A 20,983-nucleotide genomic window follows, 5' to 3' on the forward strand; every position below is an offset into this window, starting at 1 on the left:
ACCACTAGCAAATAGTCACAAATGCTATGCTATTGATGTGATTAGGTTTTTATTATATGCATCACTTTAACCATGGTGTGGTCCACTAGCTGCCTACTGCATGGCATATAGCGAAAGGAATGGGACTCCGCATTTAGCCCCCGCATGGTAACATGCACCCATGCTGCTGCATTTAAACAACACCACAGGGCAATCATGAGAGACATGAGGGGACCAGTAATCATCGAGCTCCTGTAGGAATCAAGCCTGGAGCCACTAGTGCTTCAGCCAGGGTGCTTTGGCACTTCCACTCGTATGCCTACTGAGTACTGACTCACATAGACTATACACCCAAACTTCACCAGAATCCTTTTCATTGGTATGCATCTGCATTCATCTGAGTGACAGTGATAATGATAAATGAAACAATGTTTAAGACCCCCACTTAAGACTTAAGACCCCCTATTTGTTTGTTACTTTTATGTTTATTTAGTAGGGAGGTGGCTCTGAGGGGGGGCTAGTTTAAGCACATGTGTGGTGTTTCTGGGGTATTGCTTGTATTGTAGCTTTGCTGTGTGCCTTTTGCTGTGTAACAGCTGAACCTTTTATGATGCATGCATGGTATTGGTGTGAACTTCCATAGTTGCCACCCTCAGATCTCCACTTCCCAACCTTTTGTGTCTTAATAAATCTTTTGCTTTGCTGGAATTCATGTCTCCACCGTGTAATTTTCGAACCTGTGAGTGCTGTCTCAGTTTAGAGGTACGATCTCAAGATTCCCTGATTCATTAGGCCTCAGGGTGGCTAGTCAGGCTACTGTGATTGGCCCCTTGGCCCTTCGTATGGATCACCCTGTTCCACACAGGCAGAACCTATTATTATAATCAATGTGATTTAATACTAACCATTTGTAAGCATTTTTCCACCTACTTTTTCAGGTTTCCTACTTTGATTTAATGTGCACAATTCGTGTCTGATCTGTTGGTTATGGCGTGCTCTTGCCTCATGTTTGTCTAGTTATCACAGTCACAAAATCCGTTGAACCTGGAGTCAATAAGGAAAGAAGGCCCTACTGATTATCAGTCTACATGGGCACCAATGCAAACCACTCTTGACTGTATTTTAGACCCGAACGGTTTATCAATCGATTGTCGCTGTCAACCGTGCACCAACCGCGTCACCGCTGGCTTTCTGTCACAAAATCGACACTGCTGCTCTACGTGCCTGCATGCAACAGGAGAGTGCAGTCAGACTCGCTTTTCACAAAGTTCTCTTTCATATTTTGCACCAGGGAATTAGATACTGGAAGCAATTACGCAATACAGCATGTATGTAGTAGTCCGAGTTCTGTGATTTATTATTCGAGGGTTTTTCATTACTATTTTTCCCCCGAGTTATTCATTATCGGAACGGTTCGGTGCGCAGTGAAGCGGCTCTCTTCGTGCTGAAGCGTTCGGGGTTTTCGCGCGCTCTCTCGGCCAAGAGGTAAATATTTCCTTTTGAAAAATACGGAATTAATTTTGGAATGGCCACGGCATCGAATGGAACTAACTTTACCGGGAACTTAACGAACAAATTTGTCCAGCCACCCTGGCGCGTGGCGCTCTGGTCAGTGGCTTATAGCACAATTCTGGCAGTAGCTGTCTTTGGAAACCTGATTGTGATCTGGATAATACTGGCCCACAAGAGGATGCGCACAGTTACAAATTATTTTTTGCTCAATTTGGCATTTTCTGATGCATCTATGGCAGCCTTCAATACACTTATTAATTTTGTGTACGCGACGCATGGTGATTGGTACTTTGGGGAATCATACTGCAAATTCCACAACTTTTTCCCGGTCACCTCGGTTTTTGCAAGCATCTATTCTATGACTGCAATAGCTGTTGACAGGTAAGAGTCAGTTGATGATCCCACTTGCCTAATTGCATGACCGCTATTAACTTGAACGAATGGTTGACAGATTAAATCCTTCAGGTCAGGCGAACTACATAAGCCATTAGCCCGGATTGCTATTTCCAAGTTGAAAGGCATATGAATGTACAAGGGTATCATGTAATAATGGACTGCAGTGACGACCGTGCCTCGAGATTGAGGCTTTGATTCTATAATGTGCCATGTTAAAGAATTTAGTTGTATTTGTTTACTATCAGCCTTAGTGGAGTTGTGTGTGTTCATTTTCTCTATGTGATTGAATATATAATATCGATATATTCCTACCACATGCAGTGACGAGTCTTGTGGTGTGGCTATATATGCATATGAATACATACTACTTCATATATTGTATGTCGATGAGAACATTAACAAGAAAAATATGATACATCTAAAAACCCTAGTGAATTCAGTCACACGTCTAAAGGCGAGGAACAATTCTGGTGCTGAGGGGAGGTATCTAGAGTGTGCGTGTGTGTGTGAGACAAGAGAGAGGGAGTGTGAAATGTATATATATGCGGAGGGGGTGGGGTAATGCACACATAGTCACTTTATCATTCTGTCCTACTGTGCAAGAAGTAATTAAATCCTAACTGAATGCATTTGCTGACTCCCGAGCTCTAATAAGTTATTTATAAAATCACCAGGGGGTTCCAATGGCAAGGCTCTTGTGCATTACTCCAAGAGATTCTCCTGGCCCTGGCACAGTCTACCCTCACTCAGCAGCAGTCGGCATCCTCTCTGTGTACAGCTCTGAAATCCGTTTACCGATATTTGTTTGTAATAAGCAAATTACTTTATTCCTAAGGGGCATTTCTACCGACACCAATTTCTTTTGAGATTCATGCTTAATGTTGATTTTATTGAAAAAGAGTGGTTTAATAACCTGGTGGCATGGCATGTTGGCATGTGAATATATCCGTGCACTCTGAATCAACAGGGCTGATTGTAATTAAGCTAAAACACTCAGGTTCACAGTCGCCTTGCGTATTAGTAGTGCTGTCAAAATGAAATAGAACTCAAATCAGGATGTGCACACAGCTCATTAAGAGGACATCTCTTTGTAACTACTCAGAATCGTATTGTAATCCCCCCCCCCCCCCCTCTCCCCCCCCCCCTCCCCCCCTCTCTCTCTCTCTCTCTCTGTGAGAGAGAGAGATGTGGCTCAAGTGTTCATTTTCCTCTCATTTCTACAGCAGGCAGTTAGACCAGTTGTAGCATAACTTACTCACATATTACAATGCAACCTGGTTTAACTTCCTCTGTTTTTCTGTGTAATTGTAACGGCACAGTTCTGCAGTAGCCGTTTGTTGTGTACTGTATGTTAGAATGTATTATTGAAAGCCCTTATCTCTGACCTGAGTAAGGTCTTCTCAAAGGTGCCACATGGCTAGTCACGCGTTTTCCTCAGTCAGTTGCTTCATGCATTGGTCTGTATAAAGCAAAATAGAAATAAGAGTAAGGCTTCAGTGTAAGCTTTGGTTGCCTCTGGCATTTCACACAGCTACTGTATGTGCACAAAACTGCTTCACAACCATGAGACATCGTCAAATAATACGTAAAGAGAATTCAGTTACTACCTTGGGAAATGAGATGCATAGTTGTCACATTGTGCCGTAGGCACAGTGGAAATCAAAGATGTGAGTGCAGACGTTTCGCTAAGATGTTTCGCTTCGCTTTTAAGTTGAAATTGCAGGACATGGCCACTTGTGCTTGAAAATATGTATCTATTTCTTTATTTTGTCCACTTTTTTATTCTTTAATAAAGGAGCCATGAGCTGACCGATCATGTTGTAGCATGGTCTGTGAGAACAGTGAAGTTGGAATTAAATTTGCATGTGTGTTTACATTTAGCATTTTTGCAATCATTGACTCTCTCTGCTGTAGGTAGGGATACCACGTGATAATGGGAATGAAGTTGCTTTTTTTTCCACTGACACTCTGAACAGGTTACTGGTATATGTTATTCAGAATACAGGTGCTACTGTACTTTGTACTTGTCAGTCTATGTATATTTACTTAGAGTAAGTATGCAATGGCTCATTCTCTGACCTGTGTGTGTGTGTGAGAGAGAGAGTGCGAGAGAGAAAGGGGGATTGCAATACGATTCTGAGTAGTTACAAAGAGATGTCCTGTGTGTGTCTATCTACATTTGATGGCTCTTTGATGAATAGCATGTCACCAGCTTGATGGATGAATATTATGAGATGCTTGTTATTTTGAGCATCAGAAGCCTCAATACAATATATGGACGTTTGTGCAAATTCTGCTTTATTACTTCCACTTTTCTTTGTCAAGCTGAAGCGATCCTTTACCTAGCATGCCTGCACAGCAATACCATAATTTCCCACCTACACTTAAACAATAAAGTGGGGCTGTGGCATTCTGGGAAAGCTGATGGGAAAGGCCTACCGTAATGTCTTTTACATTGTCAGTATATTTTGATGGTGAAGTTCTGGCAACCACAGCTACCAGTATTTTACTGTAAATTACACAGTTTTTTTTTTCTTACAGTGTTATTGATTTTGCAAAATGTCTTCATGAGGTTAATACACAGAGATGGGCTATACATGGGAAAGCATTTCTTCTTTCTGATTAAAGTACAACCTGATTCAGATTTATTGGGCTATTGGGTACTGTCAATACATGGGTGTGGTCAATACACATTTTTAAAAAATACACAGGAAATGACTGTGTATGTGTGTCTGTCTGTCTGTCAATCGAGGTATCTGAGTTTTCCATGTCAAATTATAAAAAGTCATAAGGTTTGCTACAAAATATTTATGTTGTGTGTGTGTGTGTGTGTGTGTGTGTGCGCGCGCGCATGTGCCAGTATGAGGCTCAATTATCTGTCACCTCCTTCAGATTCCTTCTTAGAGGTCGCTCCAAACCCACTGGGGCAATGAGGCTCTGGACTTAAATAAGACATCAGTCCCCGCAGCGCAGCCAGACCTTGTGTAAAGCCACGTGTATGGCACTCTGAAAGCCACTGGTGGATGTACACCCAGCCTGGGTACAAGCTAACTAATCACAGCTGATGCATAGTGGCAGTTCTGATGAACGCTCAGCAAAAGCCCCTCATTAAGGAGGCATTGTTAGAGAGGAAGCATCAGTTTAGCTTAGCTTTGTTGTGTGTTTGTTTCTGTGGTGTTGTGTTTACGCCTGTGGTAGACCAGATCACAAGAGCCAGGCTTGTGTTGAAAAGTGGGGGGGGATCACGCAAAAATGTATCCACATTCAACCACCATTACAAAGTGACTACAGTGATTTGAATTAACATTATCGCCTGAAAACAAAACAAACAAAAATGCCCGCAAATCACATCCCAGCCTTGACAGTTAACCCGTAATCGTTTGCGTCTTTCAATGTAGGATGGCATCTCATGTTTTCATGTGCCTACTGGCTCTGACACTTGACCCGGATGTGTATGTGCTTGTTCCTGTGCTGTGCAGATACATGGCTATCATTCATCCTCTGAAGCCACGGCTCTCAGCCAAAGCCACCAGAGGGGTGATAGTGTGCATCTGGGTGATGGCGGTGGTGCTGGCCTTCCCCCTCTGCTACTACTCCACCATAAAGGTGCTGCCCAAGAGGACTCTCTGCTATACCGCCTGGCCTCGCCACTCCGAGGATGCCGTCATGTCAGACACCTTTTTATATTCCTTTTTTTCATTTGCCTTTGAAATGTTACAGTTTAGCTGATTTTGTATTGCTTACTCACAATACACAAATGAGTTTGATATGAGTGACAGAAAGAAAGAGAGAGAAAGAAAGAAAGACTTCATAATGTTGTTATTTTATTATTAGACAATTGAAATGTTAGGTTTTGAAAGCTTTCTTTCCCTGTCATTTCACAGGTATCATATCATTGTTACTGTGCTAGTGTATGTCCTGCCCCTGGGGATAATGGCGATCACCTACACTATAGTTGGAGTGACCTTGTGGGGTGGAGAGATACCTGGGGACACATCAGATAACTATCATGGCCAGCTCCGCGCCAAAAGGAAGGTAAGGACCTGCATTGCACTGGTGGCTCTGCTCTTACAAGGAAATGTTGCTATTTCATTTTTATGTACCTTCATCTGTGTACCACCTGTATGTTAAGTCAGTGTCTAGATGTCTGTGGCAATGTTTTTAAAATTGCACTGATTCCTCACGTCTCTTTAAAAAACAAAACAAGGATTCTGGATGTCAGTGAAAATTACCCAATTAAACAGATAGAGTCTGTCAGGTGGAATGTCGTTTTTGCTATTGCCGCAGTTTCTGTACACAACAAAATGTAATGTTTTTTTTTCTTTTCCTTCAGGGTATACAAAACAGATAAGCGATAGTAGACAGTGTGTGTGTGTGTGTGTGTGTGTCTGTGCGTGTCTGTGTGTGTGTGCGTGCGCTTCTTGCAGTGCTGCTTTGGTGCATGGTGTGCTCTTTTCCAGTAGTGCCTCAGGCTAGGACAACGACAGCAGTGACCCTGAAGCATTAGTGTCTAGTCTGGAGAATGAAGAGGGCTCACCTTCCCCTCTTAAGTGAGGCCGGCCAGGGGAAGTGGGCCAGTGGTATGACAGACTGGGGACAGGCACTAGTTAGAACCTCTCAGGGGAATATGTAGGGTGAGGAGTCCACAAGGTACTGCAGGCACAACCCTGTGTGTATGTATGTGTGTGTGTGTGTGTGTGTGTGTGTGTCAGTGTTGCGCGGGTTTGGTGACAAGCGGCCCGCGGTCGCCCGATATTTTAATCAACCTGACCGCAACTCGGACCGCGAATATTAATTAGGACAAAATTATACCCGACCCGCGATCCAACCCGCTACAAAATGTGTGCTTTTGGTTATAGCCTACCATGCAGTGTGACAGTAGGCCATTTCTGTAAAACAAACTAATTTGTTTGCGAAACTTTATGCAGTAGAACTACACGCAGTAGGCATGCAGGACATAATGTTTGCCTGGGCCATGGACATACATCTTTCTTTCGAAAACAGAAATGGTGAGGCAAGGTAGGCAAGAGAGATACATTGCTGGTCAAAACGTTAGCGTAAGAACTGGTTTATAATGCTGAATGAAGCACAAAGCTTTACTAAAGCACATCCACTGTTTAAAGTCACAAACACAACGAACTAAGGTAACTTTTATGCATGCGCGAACCTATACATCTACCGGTAGATATGGCTGTGTAGTCTATGCCATAACATTCCTGCAGGCTGCCCGTTTTGGCTGTCATACTTTTAAATGGCTTCGCAAGAAGTAGGCCTACATAGACCATAACTTGTGCTACTGTCATCTTTAAGAACTTTTCCCAATATTTCCCATAGCCTATATCGCTTTTCCTGAAGGGGTGTCTTTATTATTTTAACTCGCGTCTTCAGCTTCTTTACTGTTGACTTTACTGTATTGATGCTTTATTGTATTGATGCTAGCCTTCTCGTGATATTTTAAGTAGGCCTATTTGTAGAAAATATATATTTAATTAATTTTAACTGACCCGCCCGCAAATGATCCGAATATCATTAAAATATTTTGTTTATGACTCATAACCGCGGGTGACCGCGGTCATCCGCGGGCGACCGCTTCATTTCGGGCAGACCGCGCAACACTGGTGTGTGTGTTTGTATCTCTCTCTCTCTCTCTCTCTCTCTCTCTCTCTCTCTCTCTCTCTCATCAGAATCAGAAAAAGTTGGGTTGTTGTGTAAAATGTGAATAAAAACAGAATGTAATAATCTATAATCTACAAATCTCTCTGGAAAAGGACACAGACAACATATCAAATGTTGAAAATTCTAATTGGACAAATTTGACAAAAACACAATTGGGTATGAAAAAGAGCATCCCGGAGAGGCCTATATATAAAGATATATATATATATATATATATATATATATATATATATATATATATATATATATATATATATATATATATATACATATATATATTCATCAGTCTGTGTAAACCTGTTTGGACAAATTATGAAACAATGTAATTTTAATGTTTCCATTACTAAGTATTTGGGGAGTTCATCATCTATAGTACATAATATAATTAAAATATTCAGAGAATCTAGAGAAATCTTGGGCAAAAAATGGGTAGAGCTGAAAAACAATATTTGGATGGCCGTGGTCTTTTGGAGACCTGGTGTTAAGAAAATCATTGTATGGGCTAAGGGATACCCATTGTCTACGTGCACAGTTGATACTCATATACTCAAATGCTAGTGTAAACCTTACCATGCAACAGCCAAAAATGTATTTAAACTTGATACAGAAATTACCACTGTCTTATCTGGGCCTGAGCTTGTTTAAAATGGACTGAGGTAACATGGAAAAAGGTCCTGTGGTTGGACCAATCAAAATGTGCAATTTTTTTGGGAAATCATGGGCTAAAGAGGAGAGTGCCTATCCAAGTATCCAACCTATCCAACTTGTTTTAGTGCTCAGTTTGAAACCCAACATCTATGATGGTGTGGGGGTGCATTATACATTGTGTATAAACCGCAGGACAGTGTTTATGCAAGTTAAAAAAAAAAAAAAAACATATTACCAGTAATACTATATAAACTGCCCCCGTGTATTAACCTCATAGCTGAAGAAATTTTGCAAAATCAATGTATAAACTTCGGCTAATAGTTGGGAAATTATGGTACTGCCATCCAGGCAATGTCTTTTCCAGGGAAGACCTTGAATATTTCAGGAAAACAATGCCAAAATGAATTCTGCACATATTTCAACACTCAAACTACTGGTCTCCTCGGTTCCTAAACATTTACAGAATGTTGATAAATGAAGGGGTGAAGCAGCACAGTGGTAAACATTCCCTGTCCCTTTTGTGAAATGTGTTGTTGATGAAATGAACATACATTTTCCATGAAATAGTCCAAATTTTCATTTTCAACATTTGATATGTAGCCTGTGGCCTTTTTGCGGCATTTTGCATTTTACACAATATATATATATATATATATATATATATATATATATTTCTCATATTTATATAAGATATAATGAGATCTCACCTGTTTTTCACCTCAAGGAGAGAAAATATATATATACAGTATGTATGGCCCTGAGAAGTAAACAGTTAGTTATGGTTAAAGGTCGTTGCCAATAATTGTTCAGCACATGCATCCAGACACAAATTGTTTTTAGTCCCATTGACCATTGACAGCATTGTCAATGCAACCATGTCCAAATAACAGCCATCACTGAAATAATAAAATGTTGCTGCTTTGCCAATCAACAAAATCCACTTGTGATGAATTAATGCAACTGCGAAAATAAATAAAGCATTTAATAAAGCCCCCCTCAATGTGTGTGTAGACGCTTAATTGTACATCCACAATGATTCACATAGATCAGTGGTTCTCAAACTTTTTCTTTCATTCCCAACTTTGATCAAGGGGGCATTTTCGAGCCCCACCTGTCCATCACCGCTCTAAGAAAGTGCATCAAGCTTAAAATTGTCACATTTATTAAAATAACGACAAATTCTATGTCCTCTTCAGCAGAGTTAAAATCAGCTGGTGCTGCAGATATAATATAAATAAATACATAATGTGCCACTGTACATTAAACACACATATTTCTGTTTTTCCCAGCAACATATTAGCAAGCACAGGCCAATATTTTACAGCATTGTACAATATATTCAATGAAATAGCCTACCAACATGCTGCATTAAATGGATCCATAATCCAGTCATACTGAGCACTGCTGGTTGGGAAATATTTTTTAAATAAACTTTGCAGGGGTGTGATGTAGGCCTACTGTTTAATACATGGGATCAAGAGTGGCTCCCGAATCAGACGTTTCAGCGATTTCACTCAGATTCTCAAAGGCATTAATATACTGTCGCGATCGAGGCGCCTGTCCATACCTCGAGTTTTTTGGTGAATGCAGTAATCTTATCTGCTAGGTGAGGTAGGTGCTTGTCTTTGCCTTGTAACTGGAGATTTAACTCATTGAGCTTTCCAAATATATCGCTAAGACAGGCCAGCTTCATCAAGACATTTTCATTAGTGAACGTGCTTGCAGATTCGTATGCGCTCTTCCTCCAAGAAGATGCGACACAGAGCTCAAACACGCGACAGCACTTTACCTCAGGAAAGCCACCTTGCCTCGCTATGAAACAGTAGGCTACAGCTGTGTGGTCAGCTCCCATCTCCTCGCATAGTGCGGGGAACAGACGCGCTTTTAAGGGCCGGGTCTGGATGAAATTCACCACTCTCACAACCTTGTTTAAAATCTCATTCTGGTCGGGACTAAGCTGCCTTGACACGAGCGCTTCCCTATGAATAGCACAGTGCATCCATTGCGCACCGGATTCTACCTAGGCCTAGGCTACAGATAAAAAAAATAAATAAAAAACTCCTGTTTTCACGTCAGTTCGTGCCCTGGCATGTCTCCACGACCCACAGTTTGAGAAACACTGACATAGATGCAGACACTGCAAAGTACCTAGAAGGCTTGGGAGTTATCTGTGTCAGTCTGAACTTGGATGATATGTCAAACTAGATTGGATGCCAGGCTGGAATGAATGGGCTCTATTTTGGTGAGGTCAGAGTGAAAGTGAAAAGTGCACGACTGGTTGCAGCAGGCATGGAGAGAATCTAATGGTAGTTCATGGCAGGTATAGCTCTGAAAGCTGTGACTCTATTTAACAGATGAAATAGAGTCACACCGCTGAAATGGTGCACAGAAGAAAGATGAGGAACATATGGAAGCCTGTTGCTGCCACTTTGGGGAAAAAGATACAGTAAGCCGCAATCTGCCAAGACAGAAGACGGCAACTCATAATTATATGATACTGAATCACAGATGAAATATAAAGTCAATATTCTGAGATGCCAACCTATAGGAAATTCCAAATGAGAGCTCACCTGTTTCTCACCCCAAGGAGATAGACTGAAAAGGAAAACAGAGAATTTTGAGATCTTAAGTTGAGTTTAAATAGACTGAAAAGGAAAACAGAGAATTTTGAGATCTTAAGTTGAGTTTAAATTGGACTTGGGCTGAGACAAGGGACGGGCTATTTTGCACCTGCTGGGAATGGGCTACAAATTTCCACTGCCTAGACCTGACAGGACCTGATGCAGATATTGCTCCTCAATTGCTTGTTATAGCTTCAGTAGAACTGTTTATTTTCTAGGTAATTTTATGATTATTGCTTTAGAATAGAATAGAAACTTTAATTGCCACACAACAATGTTGGTGGTATTTTTTGTAGTTCGGGGGGGGGGGGGGGGGGGGGGGTGGATTAATAGCGGGAGGGGATAAATTAAATAAATGTAAATAAATAAGAGTTGCAAATCATCAGGAGTCTAATTGCTGAAGGGTAAAAGCTGTTGTTGAAGCACGTCGTTCCTGTCTTCAGAGATCTATAGCGTCTTCCAGTGGGCAGAAGTTGGAAGAGATCATATTTAGTATTGATTATACTTTATAGGTTAGACTAATAGAGCACAACTATATAGTGATAATTAGATAACAAACTGATACAGCATGGACCTTCTGGGAGCTTTCTGGGTTAAGTATCTCATGATTTAGTACGACTCATAATTTGGACTTAGTATCTCATAACTATGACTTTTATGTGAGTTAATATGGAATACTTTTGACCTTGTGTTACGGCCGCCCCCGTAGTCTGTGTCTCTTCTGCCTTTTCTGCATCCAGGTCTCGCCTCCTCCTTGATTACCGCACATGTAGTTCCTGGTTGGGCTAATTGGGCAGCCTTTAAAAGGCCTGGAAGGCATCAAGACAGGGTTGTTGTGCCAGACAGCAGATCCGTGGTTGTGGGACTTGTGGATGTGCTGTGTGTGTGTGTGTGTGTGTGTGTTGTTGTATTGAGTTGACTCTACTTAACAGTCTTACTGTGTGTTCCTTACAGCTCTTTGCTGGGTGGTGTTGTTGCAGCATTGCTGCGTGTTTACCCTGACAGAAGAGCTATCTGTGTGTGTCAGTGTAGGCAATTATACTCCCTATCGGGAGGGTGTTTGTTTGTGTTTCTAGTTTTACTTTTAGTTTCCTCACTTTGATTTGGTTTTCTCAAGGCTTAGCTTTGTTATTGAACGGTGTTTCGCCACCTTTGACTGAATGTTTATCTTGACTTACAAATACACTTCATTCCATTCATTGACTTCCTTGCTTTGCATTTACTTTTCTTCTTTAATTGAAATTATTGTGTTATGGCTCCACATGGCCCTAGGTCTAAAGATACAGGCGTAACACCTTAAATCTCATAATTAATGACTTTGCATTTAATAATTATGGGCTAAGTCAAAATTTAGAAATTAGGGGATTATTTCTCCTAGTTGCCGGAAATGGGCTTTCGAACAGCACAGGTTTTTGAAAAGTATAGATAACGGAACTATATTTACTTGATCTACTTCCAAAATTTGCTTGTTTCCTCAAACGTCCTGTCGGTGGTATGGAGAGACCTGCATGCAAAATTCAGTGCATCAACAGTTGTCACGTGTCAGAGTGACTCCCTGCATATTTGAAGAGCAGTCTAGACTTATTAGTATCAAACAGATGTAACAGTGGAGACAGAAGCCTTTTGAAGGAAAGTGGTGAGGGCTGTTTCAATATAGAAGTGTTAAGCTGGAAGTAGACATACGTAGAGATGGCTGTGTGTGGGTACTGAAAGTGTAGCGATATAGTTGTTTCAGAGATTGAAATGTGGAGGTCAGTTATACAAGGGGGTATTTTAAGTGAAGATTAGTGTGTAGACCATATTTGCATTGAGTTGAATTTGTCAACTGTGTTCTGTATTTTTGTAGATATTGTTATTGTTTAGTGTGTTGTGGGTGTTCATTTATCGTATTGTGTGCTTGTGTATGTGTCTGTGTTTTTGTGTATGTTATAGTAATGTGTCTGAAGTTAAAACTGACATCTTGAGTTAAGAGAATGCTCATTCTTTGGTAGGGGTCAAAGTGTTGTTTTGTTAACATTGTCTAGTTACAACCCTAATTTACACGATTAACATGTTAATAATAAGTAATGTGTATACCTGAAACGTACTGTCAATATAACCAGTGTTACGCTATATATCACTATATCACCTTACACAGTTGACATCTTAAATAAACTATAAACTCATATGTTCATGCCAGTCAATTAATTTAAACGGTTACAGCATTAACATTTTCAAGTTAGAATGGCAACTATGACCCCCACCGCCCCACCATTGATCATTATTTTCTCTAATAACCAATATGTCCTTACCCTCAACAGCAGCGTTTAATACTCTAAAGAACCAGACCTCTTGATGTCATTCATCTGGTGCTGTAGGACTGATTTCCATTAGCCTATTTAAGCATCAGGCTGTAAAAAAGCCGAAGACCGCAGTCACACTGTCTCTGGAACAAATTGCCCTCGTAAGAACCCGTCTAAACAGAGGCCCCCGCACAGCAGCACCGATAATTAAAACAATTAATATGCATTTAACACTCTCCTAAATGGATTATGATCCTGATTTTATCCAACATGTCACCTTTGACTTCACTGCCAAGTAAGCGTAAACACATCAAACCCCTGTGATAGCCCCCATACGCAGAACCAATATGCCTCCTGCTCAGCCGTACTTTACTTCAAAGCCAGTGCTCCAAGCCTGTCGGAAAGCCTAAGCGGTAGAACTAATGTTCCTCATTAGGACTAAGGGAACGGCAGCAGCAGACTCAATCAGAAGGCCTGCCTGTTTCATTCACCCTGTCTGATCCTGTTCTCCCCGTAGAGGGAGGCCAGGCGTCTCCACCAGGCCTCTTTTTGTGAGCCACGGCTAATTGGTGCAAGAGAGCATCATCTTCTCCTCTCCTGAAAGCTTCCATTTTTCAAGGGGGATGTATTTGCACTTGTGCTTTTTTTTAAAAAAAAAAGGTCAGAGTTGGGATAGAGTTGAAATGCTCGGGAAGGAAATGTCAGTGTATTCACTGCCAGCTATATGTCCACGAAGCTTCCATTCCTTGAACCCATTTTATGAATTTGCGGACTATTAAAAAGCTTATCTTCCATATTTAGTTAAATACTCTGAAAAGTGCAGGTTCATGAGGGTCTTGTGTGTACTGTATGTTTAGCAGTGTCCTTGAGTCCATTGCAGTTTGCCTGCATTTGTTGAAAGTTTAATTTCACCTCAGCAGCCTTTACTGTGGTCATGTCACCTAAGGATGTATGATGTATTTGATATTCTACCGACTTAACGCGGTTGCAAGGCCAACATGCCATTTTGAGGGATTACCTCAAAGCCGTAGCCACTTTTGCCACTCTAACGGACGATAAGTGCTCATGTGAGGTCAGAGGGGGTGTTTGGAATGTGCTGTTAGGCTCTGGGGGCTTCGTCGAGTGGGTAGGCTGACAGTAATAATAACTGATGATCAGCCACCTAGAGCCAGCCGTAATGACCAGATCTACACCTTGAACCCTTGTGGGAGTGTCGGCAGAGTCCCCTTAGGATTCAGGGGAAGATTGGATATGGAGATTTTTTCCTCTTTTCTTTGAAATGTGAGTGTGTGTGTGTGTGTGTGTGTGTGTGCGCACGCGCGTGTGTGTGTGTGTGCGTGTGTATAAGGGTGGGTGATTTTCTAGGTGTTGAAAGGATTGGTATTATATACTGTAGGTGAAAGCTCAATAACCCAGTATTTCCATGCATTCCTAGTGCCCAACTATTTGTCCCTGTATGGGATTGGATTGGATTGGATTGGATAGTCTTTAATGTTTCCTAGGGGCAATTTCGTTCACAGCAAGTAGCCAGCCCAAATACACTCAATCATCATGAGATAATAAACTCTATTTGTAGAGTTGTAAAAGAAAGACTTAATTTGGTAACACTTTACTTGACAGGTGAGTTCATAACACATTCATAGCAGCTGTCATAAACTGCACATAAAGCATTCATGACTGTTTTATTAGACATGACTCAACAGTCATACCAAACCTTTCATGAATGTGGAAGACAGAACGACGAGAACTTGTCAAAATAAAAGTCCAACAATCGCAAAGCAGCATTGCCATTTTTGTTCCAAACCTCTTACCTGATCACATCACATCTGAGTCAATAGGCTACTCCAGTGCAAAAAAGACAGAACATGGTCAAGCAAATAATTTTTGTTTCATAAAAATATATTTGTTTTATGATGTAACCTTTGCAGATGATTTCTCATCTTTTGCCTCTGGGAATGTCCAACCGTTCCAGATTACACAAATACGGCTAGTAGGCTAGTTTACCTCCCAGTGTTAAACTCAGTGATTACGAATACATCACTACTTGTATAGTAAAGTGACATTCGATGAAAGACTTCATAAGATATTCATGAAATATTTACAAAGGCTGGAGAGATTACCATATTTTCCGGACTATAAGTCGCTCCTGAGTATAAGTCGCATCAGTCAAAAAATGCGTCATGAACAGGAAAAAACCATATATAAATCGCACCGGACTATAAGTCGCATATTTAGAAAAGTATTTCACAAAATCCAAAACCAAAAACAGAGACTATGTAACTGGATTATTGAGGCCAAAAAGATTAATGTTAATGAAGACGAAGGAGTGAAGGCAGCCAAGAGGAGGACAGGAAGGTAATTGCAAAGCAAAAGGACCCCCAAACCCCCCCTCCCACATATACGACAATTAGTGGGGGGCCCTTAATACATCTGGGCCCAGGAGCCCCAAAGTTCATAATCCGCCCATGACTATGTAACTGGCCATATTGAGGCCAAAAATATTGAGAATTCTACAGGGAATGTTGAAGACGAAGGAGTGAATAGTGGCAAGAGGCAAGACGAAGGCTCCTGACAAGGGCCCGACGCTATTGTAAAGCAATTTACAAAAGATTCACCGAACAAAAATGCTGATGTGGTACATGAAAATTTAGCTAAAAATGTGGAGAATGCAATGCAATCAAGCATTTTAGACGATATTTTGGTACAAGCTGGCAACAGAACAAATGCTCGCTGGCCACCTCCGAGGGAGTGAGGGGAAAAAAAATGTGCATTTAAAACCAGGGCCTAAATTTCAGCGCGGGATTGCGCATAAACTAATAAAAGTCCCGCAACTCTAGCCATCATAGTGCGAGAAATTCCCACACATTTTACAGCGCTGTCTGACGTTAATCTAATAATGGAGCGGCCTGAATGCGAGACTATTGACTGGACGGACCAACTCTGACTTCAACATATAGCCAAAGAGGTCTAAGATGTCCTAAATTTACTTATTTTTTAAATTATGCACGATTTACTTTTTTTTATAAAATTCGTAGGCTGATGCCTGGCAGCAACAATTGTGTTTAAATGTAGGTTATTGCTTCAGCCTCTAGCTCAGAAAGGGGCTGCGTGAGACTGGTAGCTTGAGAGCAATGTGTTGGAGACTCATGGTGTAGGATGATGACTTTTCATTGGAAACAATATTAAACCAACCAACAATATAAATTATTAAGAAGAGCTCTTTTATGAGTTAAATTGAAGCAAAATTATACTGGCTTTTATTTGTCCGAATCTGAGGCCCGGCTATAAATAGAATCCCGGCCATAATTTGAGCATTTAAGTGTGCACATGTGTTTCAGGCATAGCGCAAGCACTAATCTCTGACTGAAAGTGCACAGGATTTGTGCATTTGTGAGCGCTCTCTCGAGGCTGTAGGGTGTAGGGTTCATGTCAGTTAATATAAATTAACATTTAAAAACATGTTCAATTATATAATTTTTTTCATATATAAGTCGCACCTGACTATAAGTTGCAGGACCAGCCAAACTATGAAAAAAAGTGTGTACTGTAGTCCGGAAAATACGGTAAATGAATTAATGGTATCCAGGTTACACATATACGGGTCAGCTGAATGTAGGCTAGTTTACCTTTGCGATTGTTGGACTTTTATTTTGACAAGTTCTCGTCGTTCTGTCTTCCACATTCATGAAAGGTTTGGTATGAATGTTGAGTCATGTCTCATGAAACAGTCATGAATGCTTTATGTGCAGTTTATGACAGCTGCTATGAATGTGTTATGAACTCACCCGTCAAGTAAAGTGTTACCCTTACCCACTGTGTATGTGTGTGTGTGTCTGTGTGTGAGTGTGAGTGTGAGTGTGAGTGTGTGTGTGTGTGTGTGTGTGTGAGTGTATGTGTGTGTGTGTGAGAGTGTGCGTCAGTTCTGGCCGTTGTGAACCCTCCACACTAGCATAATTACAGACTAAGTTGTGCAACTTATTACAGTTGAATGTGTCGAAAGAATGCACTGTAGATATTATTGGTGTGACTGCATATCATTGAAATTTCCTTCATTATATTCAAAAATAAGGAAAACATAAGCATTCAAAATAGCTTCTCCTTTGAATTTGAGAAGGAAATATTCACAAAGGATTGGTTAAAGGGACAAAAACCCACAATGGGTATTAAGGAATTTCATTTTGTTTTTTCCAGCTCTTGCCACTGGTATGCTAAAAGACCCTAACATTTGAAGGGAACTCAATAGTGCTTTTGAAGTCAAGTATGGTGTGGAACACCATGTTCCGCCCTGCTCTAGTTGTGCTCACAATTCTCTGAAGATCGGAATTGAAATCCTCAGAGCACGGCAGCTCTTAGTAAAGGCACTGGGTACAGCTAAGGCAATACTGGGTACAGCTAAGTTAACACTGGCCTCTGTGCTGATTGGAAAAGGAAAAAGGACGTTTCTGAAATTGAAAAGCTGGAATGTGTGTGTGTGTGTGTGTGTGTGTGTGTGTGTGTGTGTGTGTGTGTGTGTGTGTGTGTGTGTGTGTGTGTGTGTGTGTGAAAGAGAGAGAGAGAGAGAGAGATTTTCCCTGTAAAAATGCCCTCATATTTGTGAATCCTTAAACGTTTCAGTCATTAATTACATCAATGCCATTCTCTTATATGATCTGTCTTAGAGGGTTTTATATAAACAAGCATCAGACGCTTCCAAGATAGAACAAGATTGAAGTGATCTTCAAAGCATCTCAACCCGTTTTTCCATATTTATTTATTTAGTTAGATATTGCTATGGCTTTCTTTGAGATGGCTATGGATCTCTCTCAGATAATCAAATTTCATTCTAAGAGATGCTTCATAGATGCCAAAATATCTGTAATGGAAACAGTATTTTTCATTTTGATTGACTGATATTACATTTGTTTCAGCTTAGCCTATCTTGATTATCTATTGCCATAAAGTTCTCCTTTATTAAAAAGAGATCAATGCATTTAACAAAAGAAAATATTTGCCGCAGACCCATGGCATATATTACTCAGTTTGATATATGCTTTTTAGCCGTTTGGTTTAATATAGGCAGCACTTGCCTGACCGCGTCTGCCAGTAAATATCAAGGGTTACAGAGTCTGCATATCCCAGATCCAACAACTCTGTGAGGCCCATGCAGACACACACTGCATGGCAAAGAGCAGTTGACGACTGGCACACAAGTCGGTGATGTCAGTTACCATCAGCTGTGTTTACTTCACCGAGTCTAAGGACACAACCTCAACCTCTTCAGAGTGAGCACCGATCTACTATATTTGGAGTTCAGTCTCTTTGGAGTCGGTAAGCTACCGGAAAGCTTCACCCTCCTGTATTTTGTAACAATGAAATGTTAGACTAAATATTTATTCATGTGGTGACAATGCTTGGATTTTTAATAAACTGATTTTGTTTTGTTTTTGTATTGCTCAGAAAATATTCAACAAACTGTTTACAAACGGCATACCTTTCAAAGAGCCTTCACTTAGGCCTAACTACTTTTGAACTTCCATTAAACCTTCATAGCCAGCCCAAGTCTTAATCCTAAATACTATTCATCTCCCTCAGTGTCAAAAGAGGTGGTGAGAGTGATGGCCAGACCAGCTCTGTTCATGTGAAAGTGAAGTGAGGTTTGGAAATGTGTTTTACTGCCCAGCTAAAAGCTGTCCATGTCCATATTGTCTGGCATTAATATAATCTGCATTATTGATATAATAGCAAACAAACCAGGTCAGCAGAGATATAGGGATAGAGAGAGATAGGGATAGAGAGAGAGAGCGAGAGAGAATGTATGTGTGTGTTAGTCTGTGTGTGTAAACAACATTCCATGCCTCTCAGCATGTGGCAAAGACTTACAGACTTTCTTCATCGTTCTTGCCATGGGCAGTGAAGGATGTGTCCTTGCCACCATTAGTGGCCCCCTGTGAATTGTTTCCAGGCAAACAGAGGTGTTCTGCTCGAGGCTGCCTCTGTGTCACCAACCCCTGCAGAGAAGAGGCAGAGATTGTTTCGCCAGTCTTGAAAGGGGTGAATCTCTATCGCCAGTTAATTATAGCACATTGATAAAGACCACAGGAGTAGAAGACAGATATGTGGTCAAAATGAAATGTTGTGAAAGTGTTATTTAATATTAGATTGAAATGTTGACATTATGTATATTACCATGTTGATATTATGTATATTACCTTCAGGACTGGAGACCAGGCCAATCTTAAAAGTGTATTTCCATTTGCCCAGGAAGAACTATCTGGCCACCGTCCCATTCAAGCCCATTTCCTAATCACCAAAAACCCAGGAACCAATTACAACCGCTTAACTGGCACGGGGTGGGCTATATACAACATCAGACAGTGGCAGACAGTTGGCTCCACTTTGTATACAACCAATAACTGATGGCATCAGTATTAAACAAAATGGAAGTGTATTTTCTTTGAAAATGAGTAAACAACTGCATTTAAAGCTTGGTTTTCTAGAAAGAGGAGTTTGCTTTAATTTAGAAAGGATTCAGGAAGAGTTTAATGTGCCAACTTGAGTTTAATTTCACAGTTACACTCGTTTTTTCTCAGTTGAGTATTGACTTCGGTGGCTATATTGGACATGCAACAAAAGTGTTCCATAAATGTGTTAAAATAGTGTTTAGAAGACTTGTGTAATTGTTTTCTAATGTGCACACTCTCGTGTCTGGTGTAACTAGTTCAATTGATTTAATTGATTATATTATCGGAAGGTTTCAGCTGCGAACTCGGTGTAGCCCAGGCTGTAAATTACAAAACTTTAAATTGCAGATAATATAAGATGACGTGAGATAAAGTAGGCTAATATGAGATATGATGAGATAAGGTAGGGTAAGGTTTTACTGTCATTTATCAATGTCGGTGGTATTGGTAATTCTTAGGCACAGCAAGAGGGTAGAGTCCAATGAATACTGTATAGTTAGGACCATGACTAATGTTACAGCAGATAGAAAGAAAGTATTAATGATTAATGGGTTAGTTTTATGTATTAGCCCTAATGAAAATACATTTACAATAATGATGTGCAGAAGGATTATCATGGTTCATTACACTGTGACTTATGTAAGAGGAAGACGTGGTTATAAAACAGATATTAACGGTCCTTGACTATGATAGGCTGCATTGGAAGCCTAACCATGTCCCTTAGCCGTCCTGAAGTCATTGTAAACTGCGGCCTCATGGGGCATGTTGCTGATGAGATGTGGTAGAGCACACCGTGTTTACATGGTTTGCCATAGTAGTGTTGATTTTCTCAGGTCCTTCTGGGTTTTGTGAATTTGCATAGTATTATTGTCTCAGACCTCTTCAGACAAATTACTTTGGATCAGCTCAATCCTTGGACAAAGGACATTGGAAATAGGTTTAGCTGATGTAGCCTTAAGTGCTGTCAGTCGTTTCCCCCCTTTTTTGTTGACATCACACCTGCTCTCCACACAGCCCTTGCCACAAAGAGTAGATCTATATTCCTCATTGTGAGACCCGTCCTCACTTCCTGCACCAACAAAAGAGGAGTTGGAGAGATAGAAAAACATGAAAGGCTGTTTTTTTTCAATCCACGTTTTGTGCTTTATCGTCTCTTTCCTTTCTCTCTCTCTCTCCCTTTTTTTCTCTCCATCTTTGTTGCTCTACCTTCTTCCATCTCGTGTCTGCAGGGAATCATCCATTCAGCTAGCTCACAGATTTATCCAATGGGTTGGCTGGGGGAGGGTGGTGAGATGCCAGTGTGCAGTAGGGGGGTGAGCGTGAGCATGCAAGCATAGAGCCAGGCCAACTCTCCCTCCTCCCTCCCTCCCTCCCTATATGCTTTCTCCTTTTTATTTCACACACACACATACACACACTCACACACACT

At 40.8% G+C, this 20,983-nt stretch overlaps 1 protein-coding gene across 1 annotated transcript in view; it reads left to right on the forward strand.

Annotated features, from left to right (window-relative positions):
- The first annotated feature begins 1,232 nt into the window (after positions 1–1,232).
- Positions 1,233–20,983, forward strand: part of tacr3a (tachykinin receptor 3a) — a 23,228-nt gene continuing 3,477 nt past the window's right edge. The window contains exons 1-3 of the mRNA XM_042088389.1: positions 1,233–1,872; positions 5,367–5,555; positions 5,772–5,922. Coding sequence (XP_041944323.1) covers positions 1,505–1,872; positions 5,367–5,555; positions 5,772–5,922 — 708 coding nt within the window. The 5' untranslated portion in view covers positions 1,233–1,504. The remainder of the gene's footprint in view (positions 1,873–5,366; positions 5,556–5,771; positions 5,923–20,983) is intronic.

This window comes from Alosa sapidissima, chromosome 1 (genome assembly GCF_018492685.1).
Source record: "Alosa sapidissima isolate fAloSap1 chromosome 1, fAloSap1.pri, whole genome shotgun sequence".
NCBI classification, from domain to species: Eukaryota; Metazoa; Chordata; class Actinopteri; order Clupeiformes; family Clupeidae; genus Alosa; species Alosa sapidissima.